At 36.1% G+C, this 23,758-nt stretch overlaps 1 protein-coding gene across 1 annotated transcript; it reads left to right on the top strand.

The window, feature by feature from the left end:
- The first annotated feature begins 5,186 nt into the window (after nucleotides 1-5,186).
- On the top strand, nucleotides 5,187-23,498 carry Su(z)12 (Polycomb protein Su(z)12). The gene is made up of 10 exons (XM_011500695.1): nucleotides 5,187-5,402; nucleotides 15,939-15,985; nucleotides 17,102-17,285; nucleotides 17,398-17,489; nucleotides 18,015-18,207; nucleotides 19,557-19,925; nucleotides 20,566-20,870; nucleotides 21,203-21,456; nucleotides 21,753-22,234; nucleotides 22,780-23,498. Exons 1-10 carry the CDS (start codon nucleotides 5,261-5,263, stop codon nucleotides 23,187-23,189), a joined length of 2,478 nt encoding a protein of 825 aa, XP_011498997.1. The 5' UTR covers nucleotides 5,187-5,260; the 3' UTR covers nucleotides 23,190-23,498.
- Nucleotides 23,499-23,758: the final 260 nt, after the last annotated feature.

The raw sequence follows: 23,758 nt of genomic DNA, 5'->3' as shown, positions 1-23,758 counted from the left end.
ATAAATAAATCCAAAGTTATTAAGTTGTTTTTAAGAATTTATAAATTTTACGAACCTAGAAAATTATGAATTTTATTGTATATAATAACATCCCTATAATATAATATTACAGTTATTGATTGATATAAGGGATTATATATAATTTTGATAGACTTACAAGTATCTGTTAGAATTTTGAAATTCACACCACTGCCTTCGTAATATCTTTTATACATCATCTTACCATGAACATGAAATTTTGTTTTACAATCATTTGATTCTGACGACTGCATTATGCTTTAATTCCTTACAAATATTTGTATAATTTGTTGTTTTCTCTATAATTATCTTTTTCACATTATAACATTTGTGAAATTATATTTTTAAGTATCAAATAATGATAAATAACTTTTACATATAAGTTTGTAACTTTCACTGCGACCAAAATTCAAGAATTTTTACAATGTTATTATAATGACTAGTAAATTATTATAATGTTATAATCATTAGCATGGATGTAACGTATGTAACTATTATATCTATGCATCGTCGTATCATTGAAATTATACTGCCACGATGAAAGAAAAATACTAGATAAGAAAAATTTATTTATATCATTTACAACGTTAAGTATCGAGCATTAGCCTCAATTTTAGTTATATATTTTTCAAGACAGTTAAAAGTAACGCTACAAGTGCTGTTCGTTCACACACACACACACACACACACACATATATCATGAAAATTAATGGCGTTGCAATGCTATAAGAAAATGTCAGCATTTTAGTAGAATTTATGTATATCTTTAAAACAGCAAGATTCAATGGTTCGTTATTATTTTTCTCAATTAACGACACCTTAGTAAGTTTGAAAAACTAATGCTCTCATGGGAGCATAATACATTGAGTTTTACAGTTTAATAACTTATTTATAATGTAACCTTCTTTTCTTACAACAGTATATCACCTACTACTAGATATTAATTGATCTAATATATTAACATCGTACTGATTTTAAAAGATTTTCAACAGCTTTCAATTATCCATTCGTGACAAACTTTTGTAACAAATAGCCCATATTAAATTAGCTATTTACAGTACACAACTAATGCAATGTAGCATTGAAAATTAGAAATTAATATTATAATATTTAAAAAAATTAAACTATATTAATTTAATGTCATTTCTATGGCCATTTTCATTAGCAATATGACACGGCTTTAAAGTATCTTCTATATTTGCTTAAGCGTCAACGTCCTTACTCAAATCAACTCGACAATTTCATTATTCCACTTCTCAATAGCAATATGCATTGATTATAATAGCCTTTCTTATTTATAAAATTGCACATAATATTAAACAAGAAATTCATATTCATATCTGTTGATATCGAGCCTTGCGCTTAAATAACATATAATTTAATAAAAGTCACTTGAAAATTTTATTAAAATTATTTTGAACAGCAGAAACTTTGTATTTATAATTTTTATTAAATATATATATATATATGTACACGGAAGCTCAAACATTTCTTTAAAATTTTAATATAATTGATGTTGCATCAATGTTTTGATGAATAACATCAACTTTCAACTCTAAATCAATAATTATCACTTTGCCACATTCAATCATATTATAAAGTAGAGCTCCGGTATATAGATGTTTAAAAAAAGAATTAGCACTCCTTATTAAATATATTTGAATAAAATTTGCACCAACACATACCAAGAGAAATATAATTGCTGTTCCAAACATTTATTAGCAAAAATTAATTTAATTTTAAGAGCAGTAATTAGAAAAACATCTTTTTCTCTTGCGCTTAAAAATCAATTATAATTTCTATTTTATCTGAATACTCAATATTAAATGCATAAAATACCCTAAACTTTATATTATATTTATCTTGCATTATTGTTGGTATTTTTTTTTTTACTTACATACGCAATTTCTTTGGTTATTTTCAATTATTTCATTCAAAGAACTTATGCACACGAATGATTTTCAAATATTTTACTGGATAGTGGGCGAGTGACAGAGACTCGAAAGAATAAAAATTAATTTCAGTTACAGGAATACAAATGTTTCTCATTTTCGATATGTCCATTGCATACCTAAAGATCATGTTGTTATTAAATGATGTATTTGCGCATATATCGAATATAACTGAGGGCACAGAAAGGTAAATCAGCGCGCGTTTAATAACACACAACAAATGCATTTATAACCATTCCTAAGGCTCGCGATTCTTGTATTATTATCGTTACTTCGTAATCGAATTGAAGACTTTTCATAAATTTATACGTGTGGTAATGTCATGGAACATGTTTTTTACTTCACAAGTCTATGTTTTTACGAATAAATTAATAAACTTCTCCTCAATGTTGGTATATAAACTTTCAAATTAAAAACAAAAAATATATATTGATCGTTACGTTTGTTAATTATTTAATGTAATTTGTTTAACAGCATTCTCTCCGATTGTATAAAAAAAAAAAAAGAGTGAAAAAATATATGCACGCGTTCGAGCTTGAGCACATGCATGAATATTCTTTTGTATGTGTGTGTGTGTGTGTATTCGTATAGTGCATTAGCTAATTTGTAAAAATAAATATCTTCATAAATTTTAAATAAATCGATGATATTTATTTTCGAAAGGAGCTGCATATATATTAATTATAATTCCACTCCTCTAAAAATCACTGGAAATTCTTCATCGCGGAAGGAATTAAAAAGAAAACTTATTTATTATGTAACGCGCATGCGTGAAATTCGTGTGAAAAGACCACCAAATTTGACACATTACGTGATAATTAGTATTAAGCAATGAATATAAGAGAATTATCACGATAAATAATTAATACACTAATATTGTATTATATTTCATTGTATTCTAAAGAAACATTTTTTTCTCGTGGAGTACAAAAATAGAAACATAAAACTTCTGAAATCACACGTTAATGGGCAATAATGCATGTGTGCAAATAGTAAAGAGCGTGACTAATGAAAGAGCAGTTTATTCCAATTCGCTCATATATTATTCTTTAAAAAATTATATGAATTATAAATGTACTGTTGTAATTGTAAATTCATTGACTTTATTTTTAAAAATCAATTGCATTTTGTGTGATTTGTCAAGGATGACAACAAAAAGCGTGGATCGCGAGGATCGCTCGAATATGCCTTTTGCCATTGACGATGATTGTTTAAATATTGGCTTAAACATGATTGCTCCGCACCATCGGCTCTCTCTCTCTCTCTCTCTCTCTATTCTTAATACGTAACGAGCCTTTTTCCTTTCTAAGCTTAACGTTTCTCGACCAACAAATAATCGTCGATGATGATGTGCGAGGTATGCAATTGCCAGCATAATCAGGACGACCGTTTGTTCATTACTCGCTATTTTATAATCATTATTATTGTTGTTGTTGTCGTCGTTGTCGTCGTCGTCGTCGTCGTCGTTGTTGTTGTTGTTGGTATGTTGTATGTGGTTTTCTCGACTCTAACAGATTGTTGCCGATTGTTGCCGATTGTTGCTATCGGTGTACAGAGAGAGAGAGAGAGAGAGAGAGAGAGAGAGAGAGAGAGAGAGTTGGAGCTAGAGATGAAAAATCGACCGATGATAATATTCCACCGCACATGGGAGCGATAATTTTAGAAAGTTTTCGTGTGCTTCGTGCAGGCAGGCTCGACGAGCGTAACTAAGGCTCTAAAGTTGCGTGGTGTAAAATTGCATGAATGACGCTTTATATAGGACTGTATTACGTGCAAGTGAGAAAGTATGCGAGTTGGGAAGGCATGCGTGAACCGCTTAATTTTCAAAACACAATAAGATAAAACAAAAAAGGGGCGCCTGATTGGAGGTGGGGGCTTGGGGACACGGACGGTGAGAGCGATCGTGCACCTGTTTGCCTACTCAATAAACAAATGATGGAGGAGGTTGGAAAGCGAGCAAAAGTTGTTAACGTATAGACTTGGAGGCTGCCATCCTGAAAGCAGTGGCACTTCTCTATTCCTAACCATTCGTCCGATGGTGAACTCAGTGGATTCGTAAATCGCGGGGAGGGACCGGAGGAGCCGAGCCTAGTGGCGGAGCTGCGAGCGAGTAATTTCGAACGGGCAAAAGTTTTGGCGCGTCAGGCAACGATTGGCCCCTCTTCGGCTTCCTCTTCCCCTTCACAGCCGAGCGACGCAGCCGTCAGTCGTCTGGACATAGGGAACAGCCCGCGTAATCGTACACATTCGGCCCCGGTGCCTCTGTCTGAACTCTCGGGTCCGTAGCCTCTACCGTCATCTGCCGCCAAACGGGCAAAATATCGTCGGCGCGACTGCGCGAGCGAGAAAGAGAAGGAGTGGCTGGCTCCTCGGGCTGTTACGGGCGCGCGCGGCTCCCTTACGCTGCCTAGTAGTTAACAGAGCAACGCCGGCGCCAGAGTTGCGGGTAGGGGCACCAGGAGTCACGGGCACGATAAACCCGACGGTGAAGCTGTCCTCGCTCGCGGGCCCAGCCACGCATGTGCAAAACGTCGACGGGGCTTTAGCGCGGGCCCGGGGCGAGCGAAGAGAAGGAGGAAGGAGGATAGAAGAGGCCGGGTTGAGAGTCCCTCTGGGCGCGCGCCCCTCGTCTCCACGAGTACGACTGCTCCAGCGTTTGTGTGCGTGCGCGTGTGTGTGTGCGCGCGAACAGTCTTCTAGTGCGGAACATTGGACTGGTGTTGGGTGGAAGTACCTCGGTCGTCTCGACACCGTCAGGTCCGAGGGTAACCGCGCGCGAGGACACGCGTTGCCCTGCCTCCGGGCGCGCCGTATCTTCACGCACACCCATACGCTGAAGCGCATGTGGCCGCGCTAATACACGCGCGCAGGCTCAAGCCCGCTCACACGTATAGGAGAAGGCCGGGTGCGGGAGGTGGTGGTTGCAGAGGCAGCGGCGGCGGCAGTGGCGGCGGTGGCGGCGGTGATAGTGGTGGTGGTGGTGGTTGTAGTGGTGGTGGTGGTGGTTGTGGTGGTGGTCGTGGTCGTGCTGGCGGCGGCGGTGGCGGCGGCGAAGGCGACGGTGACGGTGACGGTGACGGCGGCGACGGCGACGACGACGGACGACGACGACGACGACGACGACGACGACGACGACGACGACGACGACGACGACGACGACGGTAGCGGAAGCGGTAGCGGCAGCGGGGGGGGGGGGTGGTGGCGGCGGCGGCGGCGGCAGCGACGACGAGCGAGAGAGAGAGCGAGTCGCGGATAGGAGTCGAGCGAGCAGCGCTAGCAGAGGCTGGAAAATGCCGCCGAAGAAGCGGGACAAGGAAGCGGAGGTGGTGGGTGCCGTCGCGACCGTCGCCGTGCAGAAACAGCAGCCTCAGCCCCCGACCAGGATGGACCAGATGCAGGCGGACCACGAACTTTTCCTGCAGGCCTTCGAAAGTGAGTTTACACCCCAAATCTGCCATTACTTATATGCATTTTCCGGAGTTCTGTCGACCACGACATCGTCGTCCTGGACGTGACTGCACCACGGGGAGAGAGAGTGAGAGAAAGAGAGAGGGATGATGAGCGAGAGAGAGAGAGAGAGAGAAAGAGAGAGGGAGTGAGGAGCGAGAGAGAGAGAGAGAGAGAGAGAAAGAGAAATAAAGAGAAAGAGAGAGTAAAGTGAGAGGGAAAGCCCTGGGTGAGAGAGATAGAGAGAGAGAGAGAGAGCGAAGAGAAGAGAAGAGAATGATGGATGCGACTATCGGGCAGGAGGGGCGAGGGAGAGAGGACGAACATAACCTGGTTAGCGGTGGGTGTCGTTCCGTGCGCGCGTCCGCCGTAATGTTAATGCGGAACATTGAATGCCGTGGTGTCAGTAAAGCTGGGCCATTTTCAGCGAGCCACCGAGCTTCGTGCCACCTTCACCCACGAAAAATCTCCAGGGCTCGAATTATCCTCCTTTACTCACAGGGACGACGGGTCCCTGGGCCATGCCCCAGGGGTAGCGCATCGAGCCTATTACCCGCTGACGGTCTCCCTCTCGAGCTTCTGACATGTCCTGAGCCAGGAATTACGACGTTCCATTCGTCGTCGTCGTCGCGGTCGTCGTCGTCGTCGTCGTCGTCGTCGTCGTCGTCGTCGTCGTCGTCGTCGTCGTCGTCGTCGTCGTCGTCGTCGTCGTCGTCGTCGTCGTCGTCGTCGTCGTCGTCGTCGTCGTCGTCGTCGTCGTCGTCGTCGTCGTCGTCGTCGTCGTCGTCGTCGTCGTCGTCGTCGTCGTCGTCGTCGTCGTCGTCGTCGTCGTCGTCGTCGTCGTCGTCGTCGTCGTCGTCGTCGTCGTCGTCGTCGTCGTCGTCGTCGTCGTCGTCGTCGTCGTCGTCGTCGTCGTCGTCGTCGTCGTCGTCGTCGTCGTCGTCGTCGTCGTCGTCGTCGTCGTCGTCGTCGTCGTCGTCGTCGTCGTCGTCGTCGTCGTCGTCGTCGTCGTCGTCGTCGTCGTCGTCGTCGTCGTCGTCGTCGTCGTCGTCGTCGTCGTCGTCGTCGTCGTCGTCGTCGTCGTCGTCGTCGTCGTCGTCGTCGTCGTCGTCGTCGTCGTCGTCGTCGTCGTCGTCGTCGTCGTCGTCGTCGTCGTCGTCGTCGTCGTCGTCGTCGTCGTCGTCGTCGTCGTCGTCGTCGTCGTCGTCGTCGTCGTCGTCGTCGTCGTCGTCGTCGTCGTCGTCGTCGTCGTCGTCGTCGTCGTCGTCGTCGTCGTCGTCGTCGTCGTCGTCGTCGTCGTCGTCGTCGTCGTCGTCGTCGTCGTCGTCGTCGTCGTCGTCGTCGTCGTCGTCGTCGTCGTCGTCGTCGTCGTCGTCGTCGTCGTCGTCGTCGTCGTCGTCGTCGTCGTCGTCGTCGTCGTCGTCGTTGTCATCGTAATCGTCACCGTCGACCTCGTGTAAATTGCGAGCGCCGTAAGCCCGCGTCGTAAGGCTTCGCTCGTAGCGCTTCGTCGGTAGGCACGCGCGCCCGCGCGCGCGCGCTCACGCTTTTCTGTGTGCGTGCGTGCGGTCACCGAGCCCATGAGTCGACGACGTATCGGTTGCGCCTTGCGAATTTGCCGTTGAAGTAGAGGTCGAGGTCGAACCAGCGGCGGCCGAGCAACGCACGCGTTTCCGAAAACTCCTCGAGGTATTACTTCCCTCGCTTTTCCCGATCGGCTTGGATCGATCAGCAGCCGTCGGATTTTCCTTTAAAAGCGCTCGACTACGTATTTATTGATCGGGATGCCATTTGCAGTACTGGAGTACTTGCGCGCTCGCTTATGAAAATTAATATCGAGGATCCTTCGTATATCCAGTGGAGGATATAAGTATACGTAGCGTTATCACGTGGAGTAGCAAGTGCACGACGACTAGTTGGGGAAGCCTTAAGGCTTCGGCGACTGGCAACACATTATTTCAGCACATTATTTACATGCAGAGGAATAAATGTTCATGTGCCATGAAATTTGAAAATCCAATGCTGGTGAGAGGCGATTCGACGACACTCGGCCGTTACGAAATCGCGAAAATACGTCGAGTTTGCGGGCAAATGTCATTTAGCATTGGAGTATGATGGGGCATCGGCAATGCCATGGGGAAATGCATTGGCTATGAATGATGTGTAAGGGTGTGTGATGTAGATGTGATAGGGAGTAGAAGGCGTTGAGCGTTTGATATAGGGAAATTGATTTGTCGTAGTATAACGTGAAAAGGAAGCAGCGGGGACGCGTAGTCTTCTCTCGTCTTGCCTTGTTTTGTCTTTACTTTACGCAACGTTCGTTTATCAAAAGCTACATATAAGCGATAGAGGCGAATACGCGACAACGACGACGACTACGACGACGACGACGACGACGACGACGACGACGACGACGACTACGACGACGACGACGACGACAACGACGACGACAACGACGACGACTACGACGCATGTAACGTCGCATCTTTCGGCGAAGCTTGACAATATTCGCCCATAGGAATCGAGGCGAATGAGTCACGCGTGATTCAGGTAGAGCGCGAGGAGTCGGCATGTAAAAGGAGAAGCAAAAAAACTAGCAGAGGTAAAAAGTTTTCCCAAGCGGTAAATACGACGATGGCGAAAGCGCAAAAAAAAAAAAAAAAAAAAATGCCCGCGCGCTCCCATAGACGAGTAGTCGTCGAGTCGAAAGATAAGTGCAACGGTCACGGCTGAAGTAACAGCTCCCCCAGCTGATGCCGAAAAGTGCACATTGGTTAGCTGGCGTTGGCATGCGAGTACAGTCGTTAAGAAGAGTGTACGAGTCCGATGGGAAATTGTGGGGGTCGAGAACTAGTCGCCAACAGTTGGGGCATATATCGCACTCGAGCTTAACGACGCTTTGTTTCGTTGTGACGACGAGACAACCATTTTCTTTATCCTCGCGCGAGCCTGGCACAATTCTTTCCTTTCCTCATCTATTCCGTTCTCTTTCATCATTTTGTTTTTGTTTTTGTTTGTTTTTTCGTTTGATGTTTTTCCAACATCTCGCCATCTCCGATAGTTAGCCGAGTATATTCGGCTGGTAGATTCGTTGCACGACAGTTTAATAATTAAAAATCAAGTGGTGCGGCATCGCGACGAACTGAATAAAGCGGCGATCCAAGGAGAAAAGAAAACGGAGCTCGCGTGTTTTGAAAATAGCCGTTGACGTGTGCTTTGCACATCCGCTTGTATTAAAAACGAAATTATTTTGCCATCCATTGCTGATATCCTTGGATGCTAGACTTTTAAAAATCAAATTTAATAACAAAATGTCTTGAAGGGACGGACATTATGTGCGACCTATTTTTACGTTCACGATACTCAATATCCTAAATTAACGTATGCAAACTTCGTAAACTCTTCATAATATTTAAAGTGTAGTATATCTAGTGCATCGGTTCAACAAAATAAACTATAAAATGAAAAATAAAGAATAATCTTATTGTTATTATTATCGTTGCTGTTGCTGTTGTTGTTGTTGTTGTTGTTGTTGTTGTTGTTATCATTATTATTTCGATATTTTTGATAATGATAATTATGAAAAGAAATCGTATTGTGAACGAATAATCGACAAAATTCTTTTTCATTGAATTATCCAAGTTAAAATTTATTTCCAAATAATCATATTGAAATTTGATTGAAAAACAATTGTTGGTAAAAAATATTTGCCTCGGCAAACATTGGAAATTATTCGTAATAATCGACGCTTAAGAAGTTCCATAGAAATTCGGAAAATTATTTAACCAAACTGGTTTACATTGAATAATCAAGCACTTATTCATAAAACAATTATAGATTTCAATTTACATAAGACATTGCTCAAGCACTTCAACTATCGTATTACTGCCAATTATAATTTTCATAATTCTTATGGGAAATTGGATTTGACATTTATCTCAAATGTCTCGTATCATATATTAAACTTGAACGCGCAATGAGATATTTTCATAATATAATATTATATAATATTGTTGCATCGCGCCCAAAAGGGGTTTTGTTGAATTTATACACCATTGGATAGAATTTGTGCAGTCGATTGCAATAAACAAAGCATTTCTACGAAAATAAAATGGGCTATCGTGATTGAGGAATTTTGAAAACAAAATCATAATATCTTAAACTGCGATTGATATATTCACAGAAAATAATAATAATTATTATGAGGCATAAGAAGCAGCATATTAGATCAGCTTAATTATTCGTTTTATTTATTACGATGAAATATAAAGTATTGGATTAATATTCATCCGAGCATAATTTTCTTTTTAAGAGCGAAGCGGAAACTATGAAAACTATTTATTACTTCCTATGCAGAGCTCATAATTTTTTCAAAAATGAATCCTATTAATTTATCGATCATTCGATACAATTTATTTTCATTTCAAAGTAACCATGAATTTTAAAATGATCGGACTCTACAATGACACTTGTACATTAATTACTTGGAACTTTGTCAAAGATTGAATATATCGCTACAACTCTTTTCTTTTTCTATTTTACGCGAATTTCATAGCTACAGATGTGTGTGTGTGTGTGTGTGTGTGTGTTTTTATTAATTAATATTACACCTATTAATATACGTGTCTCGGCAGTGCTTCAATACTTTCGCGATAAATCCTTGTTCTAGAAATAAAATAGTTCATTTTCGAGGAATCAGTACTGTATCGATCACTCGTTGTTTTAACCTGTCCCTCCTCTACATATTTTTTTGTTACAAAATGCACAATTGACATGTGATTTTATAAAATATGCTCGACATTCGTACAGATGATTTATTTTCTATTTTACGAGTATAAAAGCAATAAATGTGCCCGGGCGATGTTTTGCTCTAGTACGTAATCGGCTGAATATCACTGTCAATCGATTATTTTTTAGATTTACTGAATCAATTTTTTTTCTTTCAATTTATTAGGCTCGACATATAAAATACACTCTGCATTTGAAATCAACGCGAGAAATCGAGTTTATTCTCGAGACTTATCTCTCGCCTTTCCTTCTGAACCCCCTCCCCCAACCCCTTCACCTCCCCGCCCCACCACGCCCCGCCACCATTTCTTATTTGAAATCAAAGATTTTAGTAGACACTGATATGCCCACACCATGGTGTATAAATTGTCACTCTCTCTCTCTCTCTCTTTATTTATCTCTCTCTCTCTCTCTCTGTCTGTCTCTGTCTCTCTCTTTTAATAATGATGACATCGTCGTTAAATTCTCACCTTAATGAAAAGGAAATTTTAAGCTGTAAATTAAAATGTTCTATAGAGACGCAGAGTTATTATTATTTATAAATTTTGTTATATTTACATCGGATGTCCAAGGATTTTTAAGGATCGGATATTTACATTAGTATTTTAAAGTCCAGTCCATGCATACGCTATTGAGTATTTGAGTAAATTTAATTCGCCATTTATTATATTGTTTAAATGAACTGTTATCGATCGAATGTTAAAAATACATTTGAATATATATTTTGTAGCACAGTCGTGGAATATAATGCATAGAGTCGCATTGAACTGGCAAGGAGATGAGAGTCCGCGCGTATAGCGAAATGTACGTGTATGTGGATGAGGATCGATTTTAATGTCGATTTGGTCGGCCAAGCAAGAAATTAAACGAATACTCCTGTGATCAATATTCAATCAGCAAAATAGCGAAACATATATTATACGAGACTTTCGTAACCCTTCGAATCGATAATAATCATAGCTTAACGCGTTGTTAATGGTTTCCTGTACTAGCTATTAAAAATTTGAAATTTAATATCTTTAATTTCCTATACAATCAGTTTTACGATTAATTTTCAAAGATTGATTTTAAACAGTACGAATAGCATCCCGAACAAATGCAGGAGAAAATTTCGCTGAAAATTGCCTTTTTAATAAATTTTATAGCACGAGCTCTGAATTCAACAACAATATCTCATTTAATTATCAAATTTATAAGATTTAAGGTACTGTAAGTGGAAACATAAGGAACTGTAGGCAAATTGAGAAATCCAAGAATTTCTTATGATTTCTTATCCGTAATTTATCCTTTTGCCTACCATTCATAATTATGGATTTCTTGTTCAATCAATAAATAAAGCATTGAAATCTATGAATATTCATGTATTCTACATATGTATTATATTTTATTATTTGAATTTTTTAAATCACGGGTACTGGTAGAATAGTTTAGTTATACGAAACTTAACAGATCATGTTTTTCCTTGCTAATGACAATGTTTATGTATCAAGCAGATTCAAACTAATACAATTAGCACTCAAAAATAAGTTTACATTACAAAATGACCCAATTTCATCAGTCACAATTGCTTGTGTGATTCTTATGTTACTATGTCGGGGTAAGAATTGAATTCATTGGAACTCCTCATTCCTTTGAATGTGGTAAAAGTAAAACGTACTATCACAAAATATACCGAAAGGTTTTGATCAAAAAATTTTTATTTTTTATTCGAATAGATAAATCGATTGTTTCCAAAATCGGAAAATGTATTAATTCTTATAAATAATTCTTAATTAAATATCACCGTCTCTTTACATTTAGATGTAAAATAATAATCATGGTTGTGTGTGTGTGCGCGCGAGTGCGCGCGCGCGTGTGTGTATAATACAAGACATAACTATTTAATAAAAAAAGATAGACATTTTAAAATTAATATTAATAATAGAAAGTAATAATAATTTTTGTAATCATTACATACAGCGGTCAATTTAATGATAAAATCAAAAAGTATTAATTAGTGAAATTACACATATATTCTAATAAAATATCTTACGTTTTTCATCAATTTTCTTTGTCCTTTATTGATATTGTATTTGTCCTTCAGCTTTACATGATTTGTAAATTTATTTTGCTTACACATTATCAATCATTATGAATTAATAAATCTAAATAATAATCTTTAATGTTGACATTGCAAAATGCTTAATTTAAGCTTATTTTGTTTTTTTAAATTTGTGAACCGTTAATAATTTTATTTATTACTATATAATTCAGTGCCTTGTTTATCCTTTGTTTTTTTTTCTTTTTTTTTTTTTCACTTTTTTTTTTCATATGAAAAATCCGTTAAACTTTTTCATCTACTTCGTGTACTGGCGTCAAGAAATGTAATTTACTTGTATGAAATGCATTTGGAAAAAAAAAATTAGAAATTTAATTATTTACTCTATTTCATGAATGAAAATATTGCCATACGTAAAATATTTTTTAAAAAAATAGTTAATTAATTTTGATACTTTTCTATACTCCAAGTCGTAATAAAAATTTGGCTAAACAGAGTAGATTGTACCAATCTATCATTCAAATAATGTGCATGAAATATTTTTGTTAATATAAAATATTTTTATAATTATATTTATCTTTTTTTTTTTTTTTTTTTTTTTTTTAAGTTAAAAAATATATAATAAATATTGCTTAATGTTTAAAATAACATAGAATTAAAAAAAAGCCTAGTATAATTTCCATTTTGGCGTATTGATTACCAATTAAATATATATTACCAAACAAACATTTTATTAACAATTTGTTTGATAATTAATAGATTGCTGAAAATTTTCTTATCGTAAGATGTTTGTCCACACAGGTTTTCGTGATATAGTTATTCCAATATTTATACGCAACTAAATTTAATTTTACATCGCCGCTATATTCATATTTCTATTAGACTGTAGTACGCATATCATTGAAAATAAATGTTTTAAAATAGTTTTCATTGATCTGTAAAGTCTTAACTTTCAATTTATTTTATTCATAATTTGTAAGTGGGTCAATAATTTTTTTCCTTCAATATATGCAAATGATCGCAATGAATTGTACATGATGTGATTAATGTACGCAATATAGATCGTAGGAATTCATTAAAAGTAGTATACTAAACAGACTTGCATTGATAAATGTGTTTGAAGGACTTTAGCTCACTTACACTTTATAAGACAATCGGGTTTTTTTTTTTTTTTTTGTATTAGCATCTTGTAATGGTAAATTAAAAATTATCAATATATTTCATTAAACTTCTAAATAAAGTAAATATAAAATAGCTTAGCTGTAAGAATGTAAAAGATTTTTCAGACGAAGACATTTTCATCAAAAGAGAAATTCATTATTGTGATATCATAACATTTTACTACGCTATTGATCTATCTGAAATTTTATGTATTTGTTTGAAATTGAAAATTCTGAATTTATTCCACATAGGTTTTCAATTTTATTAATGCAAAATCATCGTTAGGTCGTATAAAAATGAGACTTAATGTTATGCGGTTGCCGTGTTGTTTTTAACTTGTTAAAATTTTGCAAATATGAGTGATGAAAAATCTGTATACGTAGGCATGCACGTACGGTGTGTCTATACATTAATGAAATCTTTTTTGTATTCGATTTTCTGATAGTGGCGAAAGGTATGTAGGTCATTGAAAAACACTTTTAAACGGCATGCTTAGATAATAGCAAATAATTCATTGTATCCTTAAATAATAACAATTTATTGATGATTGTTAAAAGTAAATAAAATAGAGCACACGTTTTAATAACAAATGTTTAATGATTTTATATATTACCAACAAAAAGTGACTATTATCATTTAATAAAGAAACATTTAACGCTATTCGTCATTTTTTCTTCGTGGCGTAAATATCTTTAAAATAATACGTATTAAGTAAGAAATGTGTTCTTTCTTCGATCTTAATATTATGTTTGATTGATTTTTAGTCACAGTGTTCGAGCGCATATAAAACAATATTTAGTCATTTTATTTATTCGGATGCACTGCTGAAAAGCTTGACGGTCTTTTGGTTTTTTACATAATTTTACGATTAAAATACTTTTTATGAATCAAATTTATTATTAAAAATGGAATTGAATAATTTTACAACAAAGTGAAATTTAGTGAAATTTATAAGGTTCCTCCGAAGGCTTTGAAACTAAAGTTTTGTTACGTAAAATTGGGAAAAAATTATAAAAAAAAAAAAAAAAAAAAAAAAAAAAAATTGAAAATTATCGTTTACGTTGCAATTATATATTTCTCTTCGTAAATATTAAGAATAATACGAACTTAATTGGTTCGGATGATTTTAATTTGGCAATAACATAAGGAATTTGCAAATGTTTATAAAAATTTATCTGATTTTAATAGATATAACAATATATGACCGAGTATAATTATTACATGGTACGGTAACTAAGTTTAGAAAATAATATAACATTTAATGAAATTTTTATGAAAATTAATACATACGAATATTCTATTCAACCGATAATTACATTTTTTGATAAACTCTTTAGTAATTTATTCTATTTATTGGAACTATCATGACGTAAAATGTATTTTTCCAGAAAAAAAAAGAAGAAGAAGCGTTAATACAGATAATTTAAGAATTTAATTTAAAGATTATTCATCAATGAGAAGCAAATACTCACTCAAGTCAAATTAATAATTTTTCAACATGTCAAAATATATTAATAGTTTAATTTTATAATAAATCAATGAAAAATCAATTCGTTTTTAATTCTATGTTACTTACGTAAAACTAAAAAATATAGTAATGTGTTTTTGAATATTCATTGAACAAGTTTTGTCTTAATATGATTTAACGTATATAATAAATTATTACATTGGAATTAATAAGAAATAGAAGCTTTTTTTTTAATAAGATAAAGGCGAGATAAAAATATTCTTCCTTCCTTTCACTTAATTATATAGTAAATTAAATGAAAATATAATCTTCAAAATGAATAAAAACTGTCTTGTTGAAATTTATATAAACTTTATTTTCGTCTCATTCGATATCAAATGTAATAAAAATACGTTTACACATAGAGATACACAAACACGGGCGCGCGCACACACACACACACACACACAAACACGATGATTCTTTCTTCAATTAAATAATTGTGCTCGAAATCTCTCGTATAAAATCATCTTTATAATATATAAATTTATAACCATAAGAAATCCTATACAAATCCTATATAAAATACCAAATTTACTTCTTTTACGTTGTTTTCTATAGTAAACAGGATCAGAGGGTCATGGTCTGCCAAATGCGTAACAATTAGAGTGCGCAGACATCTCATATAAAATGAGTTACTCCCATTCATCATATCCCGTTTTGAATCCGAGAAGGATCGTGTATATAATTTGCCTCGGATTCTTTTCTACTTTTGACGCCTCATTTTTATAGAACGTTACGTTCTTATGGTCGCCATCTGGCGGCTATCTCGCGTATTTACATTAATGGACAATTTTTAGCTTAGGAATGGTATAATGAATGATTAAAAATATTAAATATTGTAAAAGCAATTTAACATTTGACTGTAAGTCGATTATAGTATTTTATGATTAATTAATTAAAATTTTATTAATAATAATGATGACATTTTATTTACATATTAATACATATTTATTGAATAATGAAAATATAATTTCACAACAAAATATTTTAAATAACATATTAAAAAATATATTTTCTATTTCAGAGCCAACTCAAATTTATCGGTTTTTGCGTACGCGAAATCAAATTTCGGTAAGTACTACAATAAATAATGTATATTGGTATATATCGTAATTCTGTTCAAAACGTTAACCACTGCAATAAATTATTTATTGTCAAAATTAATATATATTCTATAAAATCATATTTTAAATACTTGCTTGTGCGCTTAATAAATCGGAAGATTGCTAAAACCGAGCGATATTATATGAAGATGAAATATGTAACATTAATTGAACTATGATGTTTGCGAGGCTCGATAAATTTTGTATAGTGGTGATGCTTTAATATTCGATCTAATCTTACTCGAATCTATTTATCTTCAATATTGACCAACCCAATGAACTGTACGTGTAACACGCACACACGCGCCCACATACACAAGGGACACGCGCGCGCCCACACACCCGTATGCAAATATATTTTTTCTTATAAAAGATTTCAGATAAATCGTTAGTTAGATGATTTTAGGTCATACAGCTATACTCCAGATATATATATATATATATATATATATATATATATATATATATATATATATATTTACACATATAATATTGCGCAAAATAGCAGTCGAATAAAGAAACAATTAACATTTTACGCAAAAAATAAGACACTTTAGTATATTAAACATACCTGCATATATATATATATATATATATATATATATTCGTGTGTATGTGTATATAAGATTGCCATTATACAAAAAATAGAAAGTTTTATCAATATAACGATTCAATTAATATAGCATATTAACTTAAAAACTGTTTTATTCTCACAACGATGTCCTAGCATTTATTTTGATTACTTTTTGTTACTGATACAGTAATATTTTTTGCCCTTTTTATATACTTACACTTTTTCTTTTTTTTTCTTTTTCTTTTTTTTTCTTTTGCGTTTTTTTTTTTTCACCCACTAAAGGATCAATTTGCACGCGTTTATTGTACATAACGGGAACATTTGTTTGCATTGTTTTGATTTTATGGTTTGCTTTATCCCGGATTTTTTGTGATTGTTTTTTCATTTACGGTATGTATTAATTACACTTTGTTTTTATAAAAATTTTTTGTCTTTATAAAATACTTATTTCCTGTTTGGAGCCATCGTAGCAATTAAGCGACGGAGATTTATAATTCTCTTTTCTTCCAGCCGATATTTCTGTACAGAAACTTAACGTACATGAGACAGCGCATGTCTCGAACTCACAAATCTCGGAGAGGATTCCGAATAAATTCTATCTTAGAAAAAATAATGGCCAAGAACGAGCAGGAACAGAATGCCGTATTACGCGGTTATATGACCCTCACGTTCTTGGGATTTTATGATAAAAAACGTAGGTGTTATTTTTTTTTTATTTTTATTTATTTTTTTTTATTGTTATTGCTATTGTTATGGAAAGAAGAAAAGTCGTTATATTATCATGTACCATTTCTTTCTCTTTTCAGTCGAGGAGCCTCAAGATCCCGTAAAAGTAGAAACACTATTGTTAAAAATATGTCATAAAAAACGCAAAGATGTTAGCTCTCCGATTATGCAGGTTTGATTTTTGTACAAATTGAAGGGGGAAACCGAATAATCATTATCGATTGCTGCTCGGCACATTAACGCTCCAATTCAATAACCATAGATGCTATTTCATTTAATGTAATAATCAAAATAGGCGGTTATTCGAACAAATGTGAAAATGTGAGAAATATCGTACTTGGGATTTAAAATCGGCCAATAACAATGTTGGCACTCGAAGCCGAAGCGGTTAAACGAAATTAAACTTGAAATCATTAAAGCCAATGAAAATCTCCACGCGCCGGCAGCGAAGAAGCATCCAACCTTGAAAGCAATCCAAAGAAAATCGCCACTACTCTCCAACCTTATTAACGTGCACTTTTAAAGTGGCGGATAATTGTAAACCGAGGAGGGACATCGCTTTGATTAAATATTGTCGTATATGCGTAGTAGGAAGTACAGCATGATTTTAATGAAATTCGGTTTCTGGTTTGGTAAATCGCTTAACACGCGACAACTTATAACCTCCCGAGGAAATTAATAAACTTATTTCCGCCAGGTATCCGTGGGTACGAGCGAAGTACCGATAAATCCTTCCGAAAATCAGCCACCACCCAAAGCACCGACAGTGTCGATACCCAATGAATCATTTAGTTTAAATAACGGTCATGTTGCGAAGACGTACATGCTACTGCTTAGGGTCTACTGCATGTCGAATAATAGCTGCCTTATACAAAACTGTGATGTAGAAGGTAATTACTTATTATTCTCTTGCAAAAGCAATTATTCATAATTTTACTGCACCAATATCAATTGAATAATGATCGAGGGCATTTTTTATCAAGATTTTTTTTTTTTTTTTTTTTTCCATTATAAGGCTAAAGAAGTATGATTGATTTAATTTTGTGTAGTGTATTAATATCATTTCGAAAATTATTCCGACTTAAGTGATTAGTTATTGATTTATTATTGGTAGAATTTCTCCGACTGTCTCGATTCATTTTTTAACGAAGACGTAAAATCCTGCTGATATAATGTTCGATTATAAAGAAAAAGAAGAAGAAAAACATACATCAAGGATTTTTTATCGAATGCAGTATGTTGCAAAGAAATTACTTCCGTATTGTGCAAAGACTAAATGATATTACGTTCATAGAAATGATAAGTCATTCTCTATCGCTTGTAATGTTGTTACGGCAATTTATTGTAAATTCAAGATTCAACTTTAAAAATGCAAAAGTTGAATGATGCAAGATGATGAATATGGCACTTAAGAAATGACATTAATTATTGAAAGAACTCTTTGAAAGAATTATGAAATTAGAAGTAAAAAAAAATCGATTAATTTATAATGATTTAAAATATTTTATTGCTTGAAAATTTGAATTGTTCTGTTATTTATAATAAAATACAATTTTTTATTCATTTTTTTTTTATTTACTTATAGCGATTTATTACCTATAATCTCTTATATCAATAGAAAATTATAAAAAGTCCCATAACTTTGCTTTAATAAATGATTCGTCTTTTCTTTTTTTTTTTTTTTTTTTTTTTTTTTTTTTTTTTTTTTTTTTTTTTTTTAAGCAAAACAATGTTTTTTACATTTAGAATATAAACAATGATTGAAAAAAAAAGAAGAAAATACTCAAGCGTGCAGTGCATTTGAAATCAAGTAATATTATTGACCATTCAAACATGTTCATATCATTCATTACGTTACATACTTACATGTGTGTGTGTGTGTGTGTGTGTGTGTGTGCGCGCGCGCGCGTATAATTGCTTTTAATGTTTATTTATTCTCTACGACTTCGAATTAATATATACTTCCATAGCACTTTATTCTCAGCTATTCTTTCAACAATAATACATAATCTTATTTGCCATATCATCTTGAGAGATCACTTTTTGACGTAATAATAACGCATAAACGTGTTTCATTACCTCAGTAGATTGTCAATTCGAAATATTTTTCCTTTGCGCGTTCAATGATAAAAAAAAGCCTTAATAAAATCAACATTGTTTTCCAAGTGGGAATGGACGATTTGGTTAGTTGTCGCCGTAACGCCCTCGCGAAAATCCTGAATGATCAAAAACGTTTCAGAACCGGCTCAGAAACGCCGCAAGTCCACCAACGGCACCGCCATAAAATCCAACTCGGACGAGGTGAAGCTCTACGGCTCGGAGCTCGTCGTCTACGACAAGCACAATCGCTGCCTCCTTACCGACGGTGACTACGAGCTCGGGCTCCAGGAAGTACAGACGAGCGTTCGGGCGAGCCCAAAGAAGCACAGTTCCTGGGAGACGATTCCCAGCGTTAAGGACTGCGGCCCTTTCGACGTATTTGGCCGCGGACCGACGCTGAAATTTAGACTGAATTGGACGACCGAGCCGAGTAGCGGTTACGTCGACAGGCCGCCACCAATTAACCCGCTACCCAGTGCCGATAACAAAGAGAACCGACCTGGAAACAGTAAGATTACCATTTTCGTTGATCCTCTTGGAGCGGCGATCATAAGAATTGTGACGAAATTAATAAACGGAAATTGATAATAATATTCTTTGGATCTTTGCTCTAAGTTTAATCTCTCCTACGCGGAGTGGAGTTTAGCCAATGACGTGCTTTATCAAAGTAACCAACAATAATGGCTTTTACGTGAAATAATTATTATTAGAATGTAAAACGTTGTTTTAGTGTCAAGCATTTTGGCGGTACTCGTCAGATAAAATTCAACGGGCAAATTGATAATATTACCGATTAAATATCTGCTTCATTCTCTTACTAACAAAGTCTTACGATAATTTAAAATATGAAAATTGTAAAACAAAATTTCTTTTATAAAACTTCATTGCCAATGAAGTTGAGTTATGAGAAAGACGATATTATCGTTGCAATTGTTTTTCACTTGTTTATAAATCAAAATTATTATTGGCTTATATCGATCGTCCACGCAATCCACTATCCCCTTATGAATTACATTTTGTGTGGCCCATTTGAATTACGCTACACTCTATTCGCGAAACTTTTTTCAGCTTACGTCAAAATACTTATGATCGCCGCTTTTTAAATTTACGTAAAAAGCCTCATTCTGACGATATTATTTCATTTTTAGCTGGTTTAGACAGGTGTACGACCAATCACAATAACAATAGTACTAACAATAACAACAATACAGCATTGTCTACGTCTAGTCCACTTGCACCTTCAAAAATGTCTGTAGCAAATTTGGACAAAATCGAGGTGTCGAAAGGCAATCAACAAATCGTCTATCAATTTCTTTACAACAATAATAGTCGACAGCAAACAGAGGCATGCGAGGATCTACATTGTCCCTGGTGCTCTTTGGATTGTGGTAGATTGTACTCCTTGTTGAAGCATTTAAAATTATGCCATTCAAGATTTACCTTCACTTATGTTGTGAGTAAACAATTCTTAGACACCTTCACGACGTTCCAAATAAATCAGCATAATTGGTACTTTTTTCTATCGTTTTTCTCTTCGATTAACACAACACGCCTTACACACAAAAGACACGGTATATTGGCACTAGACGATATAATGAAATATGGAATTTGAACAAAGCAATAAAATAAAATAAAAATTACATTAAAGAACGATTTAGTGGAGATAGAATTAGAATTCGGCTTCGTCAGCATCGATATTACATTTCCAATTATGCTTTTATTACGGATTACTCGATTATCCTTTATTCGAATTAAGACTAAAGCTATAATTCTATTGATTTTTAGCCGATATCGCAAGGCGCTCGAATAGATGTAGCTATAAACGATTGCTACGATGGCTCATATGCCGGTAGTCCGCACGAATTGATCTCACAGCCTTCGAATGTTTCCTACTCCAGAACAGGACCTACAAGGCGCACGAGTGTAACTAATATCGTCGTATGCCGACCAAAAAGACCAAAGCCAAGTCTTTCAGAGTTCTTAGAACTCGATGAGAATGAATTCGAGAATTCACGGCCTTACATTACAGGGCACAATAGGTAAATAGAAAATTTGTATTCATTTTCATCCGTCAACGAACGACATACCGAGATATACAGAGTTGTTAAAATGTATGGGATTAATGCGGCGGCGTTGAAAGATTGCCGTTGACAATTGGCAGTGTCGGTTTTCGCTTGCATCTGGGATGAGCTGTAAGACAAAAGCACTAAGACTAATTTAAGAGTCGCCAGTTGGCACCATAATAATGCAATAATTCATCTCCCTTCAGCCACGTCCTCTAACATCCTTAAAGCATCATCAAGCACGAATAATCTCGTATCCTTTCTTTTCTAAGGTTATATCATCACACCGTTACCTGCTTGCCAATTTATCCAAAGGAATTGGACGCCGACTCAGAGGGTGAAAACGATCCAAAATGGCTGCAGACGAAGACGATGATGATGATCGATGATTTCACAGATGTGAACGAGGGCGAGAAAGAACTTATGAAAATGTGGAACCTTCATGTGATGAAGCATGGCTACGTGGGTGACTGTCAGATCCCGTTAGCCTGTCAAATGTTTCTCGAAAAGAAGGGCAAGGAGCTCCTAATGAAGAACCTCTACCGCAATTTCATTTTACACATGTGCAGTCTTTTTGATTTTGGCCTAGTGAGCCCCGTTATACTTTACCAGACAATTCAAAAATTGCAAGATTTAATGAAGGAGGAGGGCGAAGACGGCGATATTCGTAAGGTCTTGCAAAAGTCGCATGCGGCTCAGGTAGAGCGTTGGCTCATAAACGGCGGTCAAAATTCAACGGATTTCGTCAAATTCGGTAAATATTTATAAATCATTGTGTAATTTATTCAGAAACTCGTCCAGCCTCTAATAAGCCTTAAGCACCGCGCTGCTTTCTATTAATCTTAAGATTTTTAAGATTGTAATTTCGCGAATAATAAGGTTAATTTAACATTGAGCTTGACAGTCAATTCTACTATTGATAATGTTAATTGGTTATAACTTAACTGCTTATGCTGCTACTAAATTATTAAAATTGTAACGAGCATCAATTGCAAAAAGGTAAATTGAGCATCCGCGTATGCGTGTGCGGTTATATGGGGTGAACCAAGTCTTTATTAACGCGAAGCTTTTGCCGCCTCGTAACCGGTTGTATACCAAAACAAGTTTCTCCAACTCTACTTAATTAACAAAGTTCAGGCACCTTTTGATGCATCAGCGGTTAATGCACATAAACGGGATCGGGCTTGCTTAAATTAAAGTAAGTTACAATTAACGTGAATGTAGTCATAAAAATTATTATTCTATTTTTTTTTTTTTTTTTTTTTTTTTTTTTTTTTTTTTTCCTTGTCTTTCACTTAGCCAACAGCAATCAAGCTAGCAAGGTAAATTTCAATCATCACGAACTGACAAACTCGAACGCCAGGCGAAAAACGACGCTACCAATGGGTTCGCCTCCTGGCACGAACCACAGCGGAATCAAGCATCCGAGCATGATGGGCGCTAGTAAAAATAGTGTCAACGCGAAGGATAATCAGGCGAATGGTGAATTGCTGCCTTCGCGACGCAAGAGCACGAATTCGGTTGTCGCGGAGGAGAAAAGTAGCAACGGGAATGTGACCTCGTCGGCACCTCTGCGAAGAAAGTCCATAATTACTAATAGTGATAATACTAATAGTGCCGAATATCATAGACGAAAGTTGGCCTTGGATGCAGCGCCGGCCAATGTCAACTCTAATCAGAAGGCAACGCAGAACGGCACGTTGTTCTAATTCTAAGAGGGAAGGCTCCGTTGGGGCGGCGTCTCAGTTATAAAATGAGGGGCTGTTGCTTTAATCGACTGTTTCGGTGGCGATTGTATGGATTTATTTTATTGACGATTACTCGAATGTGCGACGTTGCTTTTTAATAGATGCGGAGGATCATGTTAGCCATCGACGATCAGCGAGCAATAAGAAACTAAAAATGTGTAATGTTTCAAACTGCGAATCAGGGCTTGTATGGCAGGCGTACTGATAATTGTCTTGATTGCACGATGCTGCGTGATTAATAAAAGAATTTTTGATTTATTTGTATAAGGATGATTTATAAGGAGGGTTTTATTTTCAATATTAAGTTTATCGTTGATAATATATTGTAAAGAAGAAGGAATTTAGATTAGATGGGCGCAATATTGCGACCGGTTTAGTGCAGTCAAGTCATTAGCGCCTCTACCAGATCTTTTAGCTTATAATTGTTTATAAAGAATGCTCGAACAAACAGTTTTTTTTTTTTTTTTTTCATTTTTATATGCATGTCTTTCTTAATTAACTGAAAATTAACCGTGTATTGATAAATTTAA

The sequence above is a fragment of the Ceratosolen solmsi genome, unplaced genomic scaffold, assembly GCF_000503995.2.
Source record: "Ceratosolen solmsi marchali unplaced genomic scaffold, CerSol_1.0 scaffold27, whole genome shotgun sequence".
NCBI classification, from domain to species: domain Eukaryota; kingdom Metazoa; phylum Arthropoda; class Insecta; order Hymenoptera; family Agaonidae; genus Ceratosolen; species Ceratosolen solmsi.
This window is presented reverse-complemented; position numbering and strand designations above follow the sequence as displayed.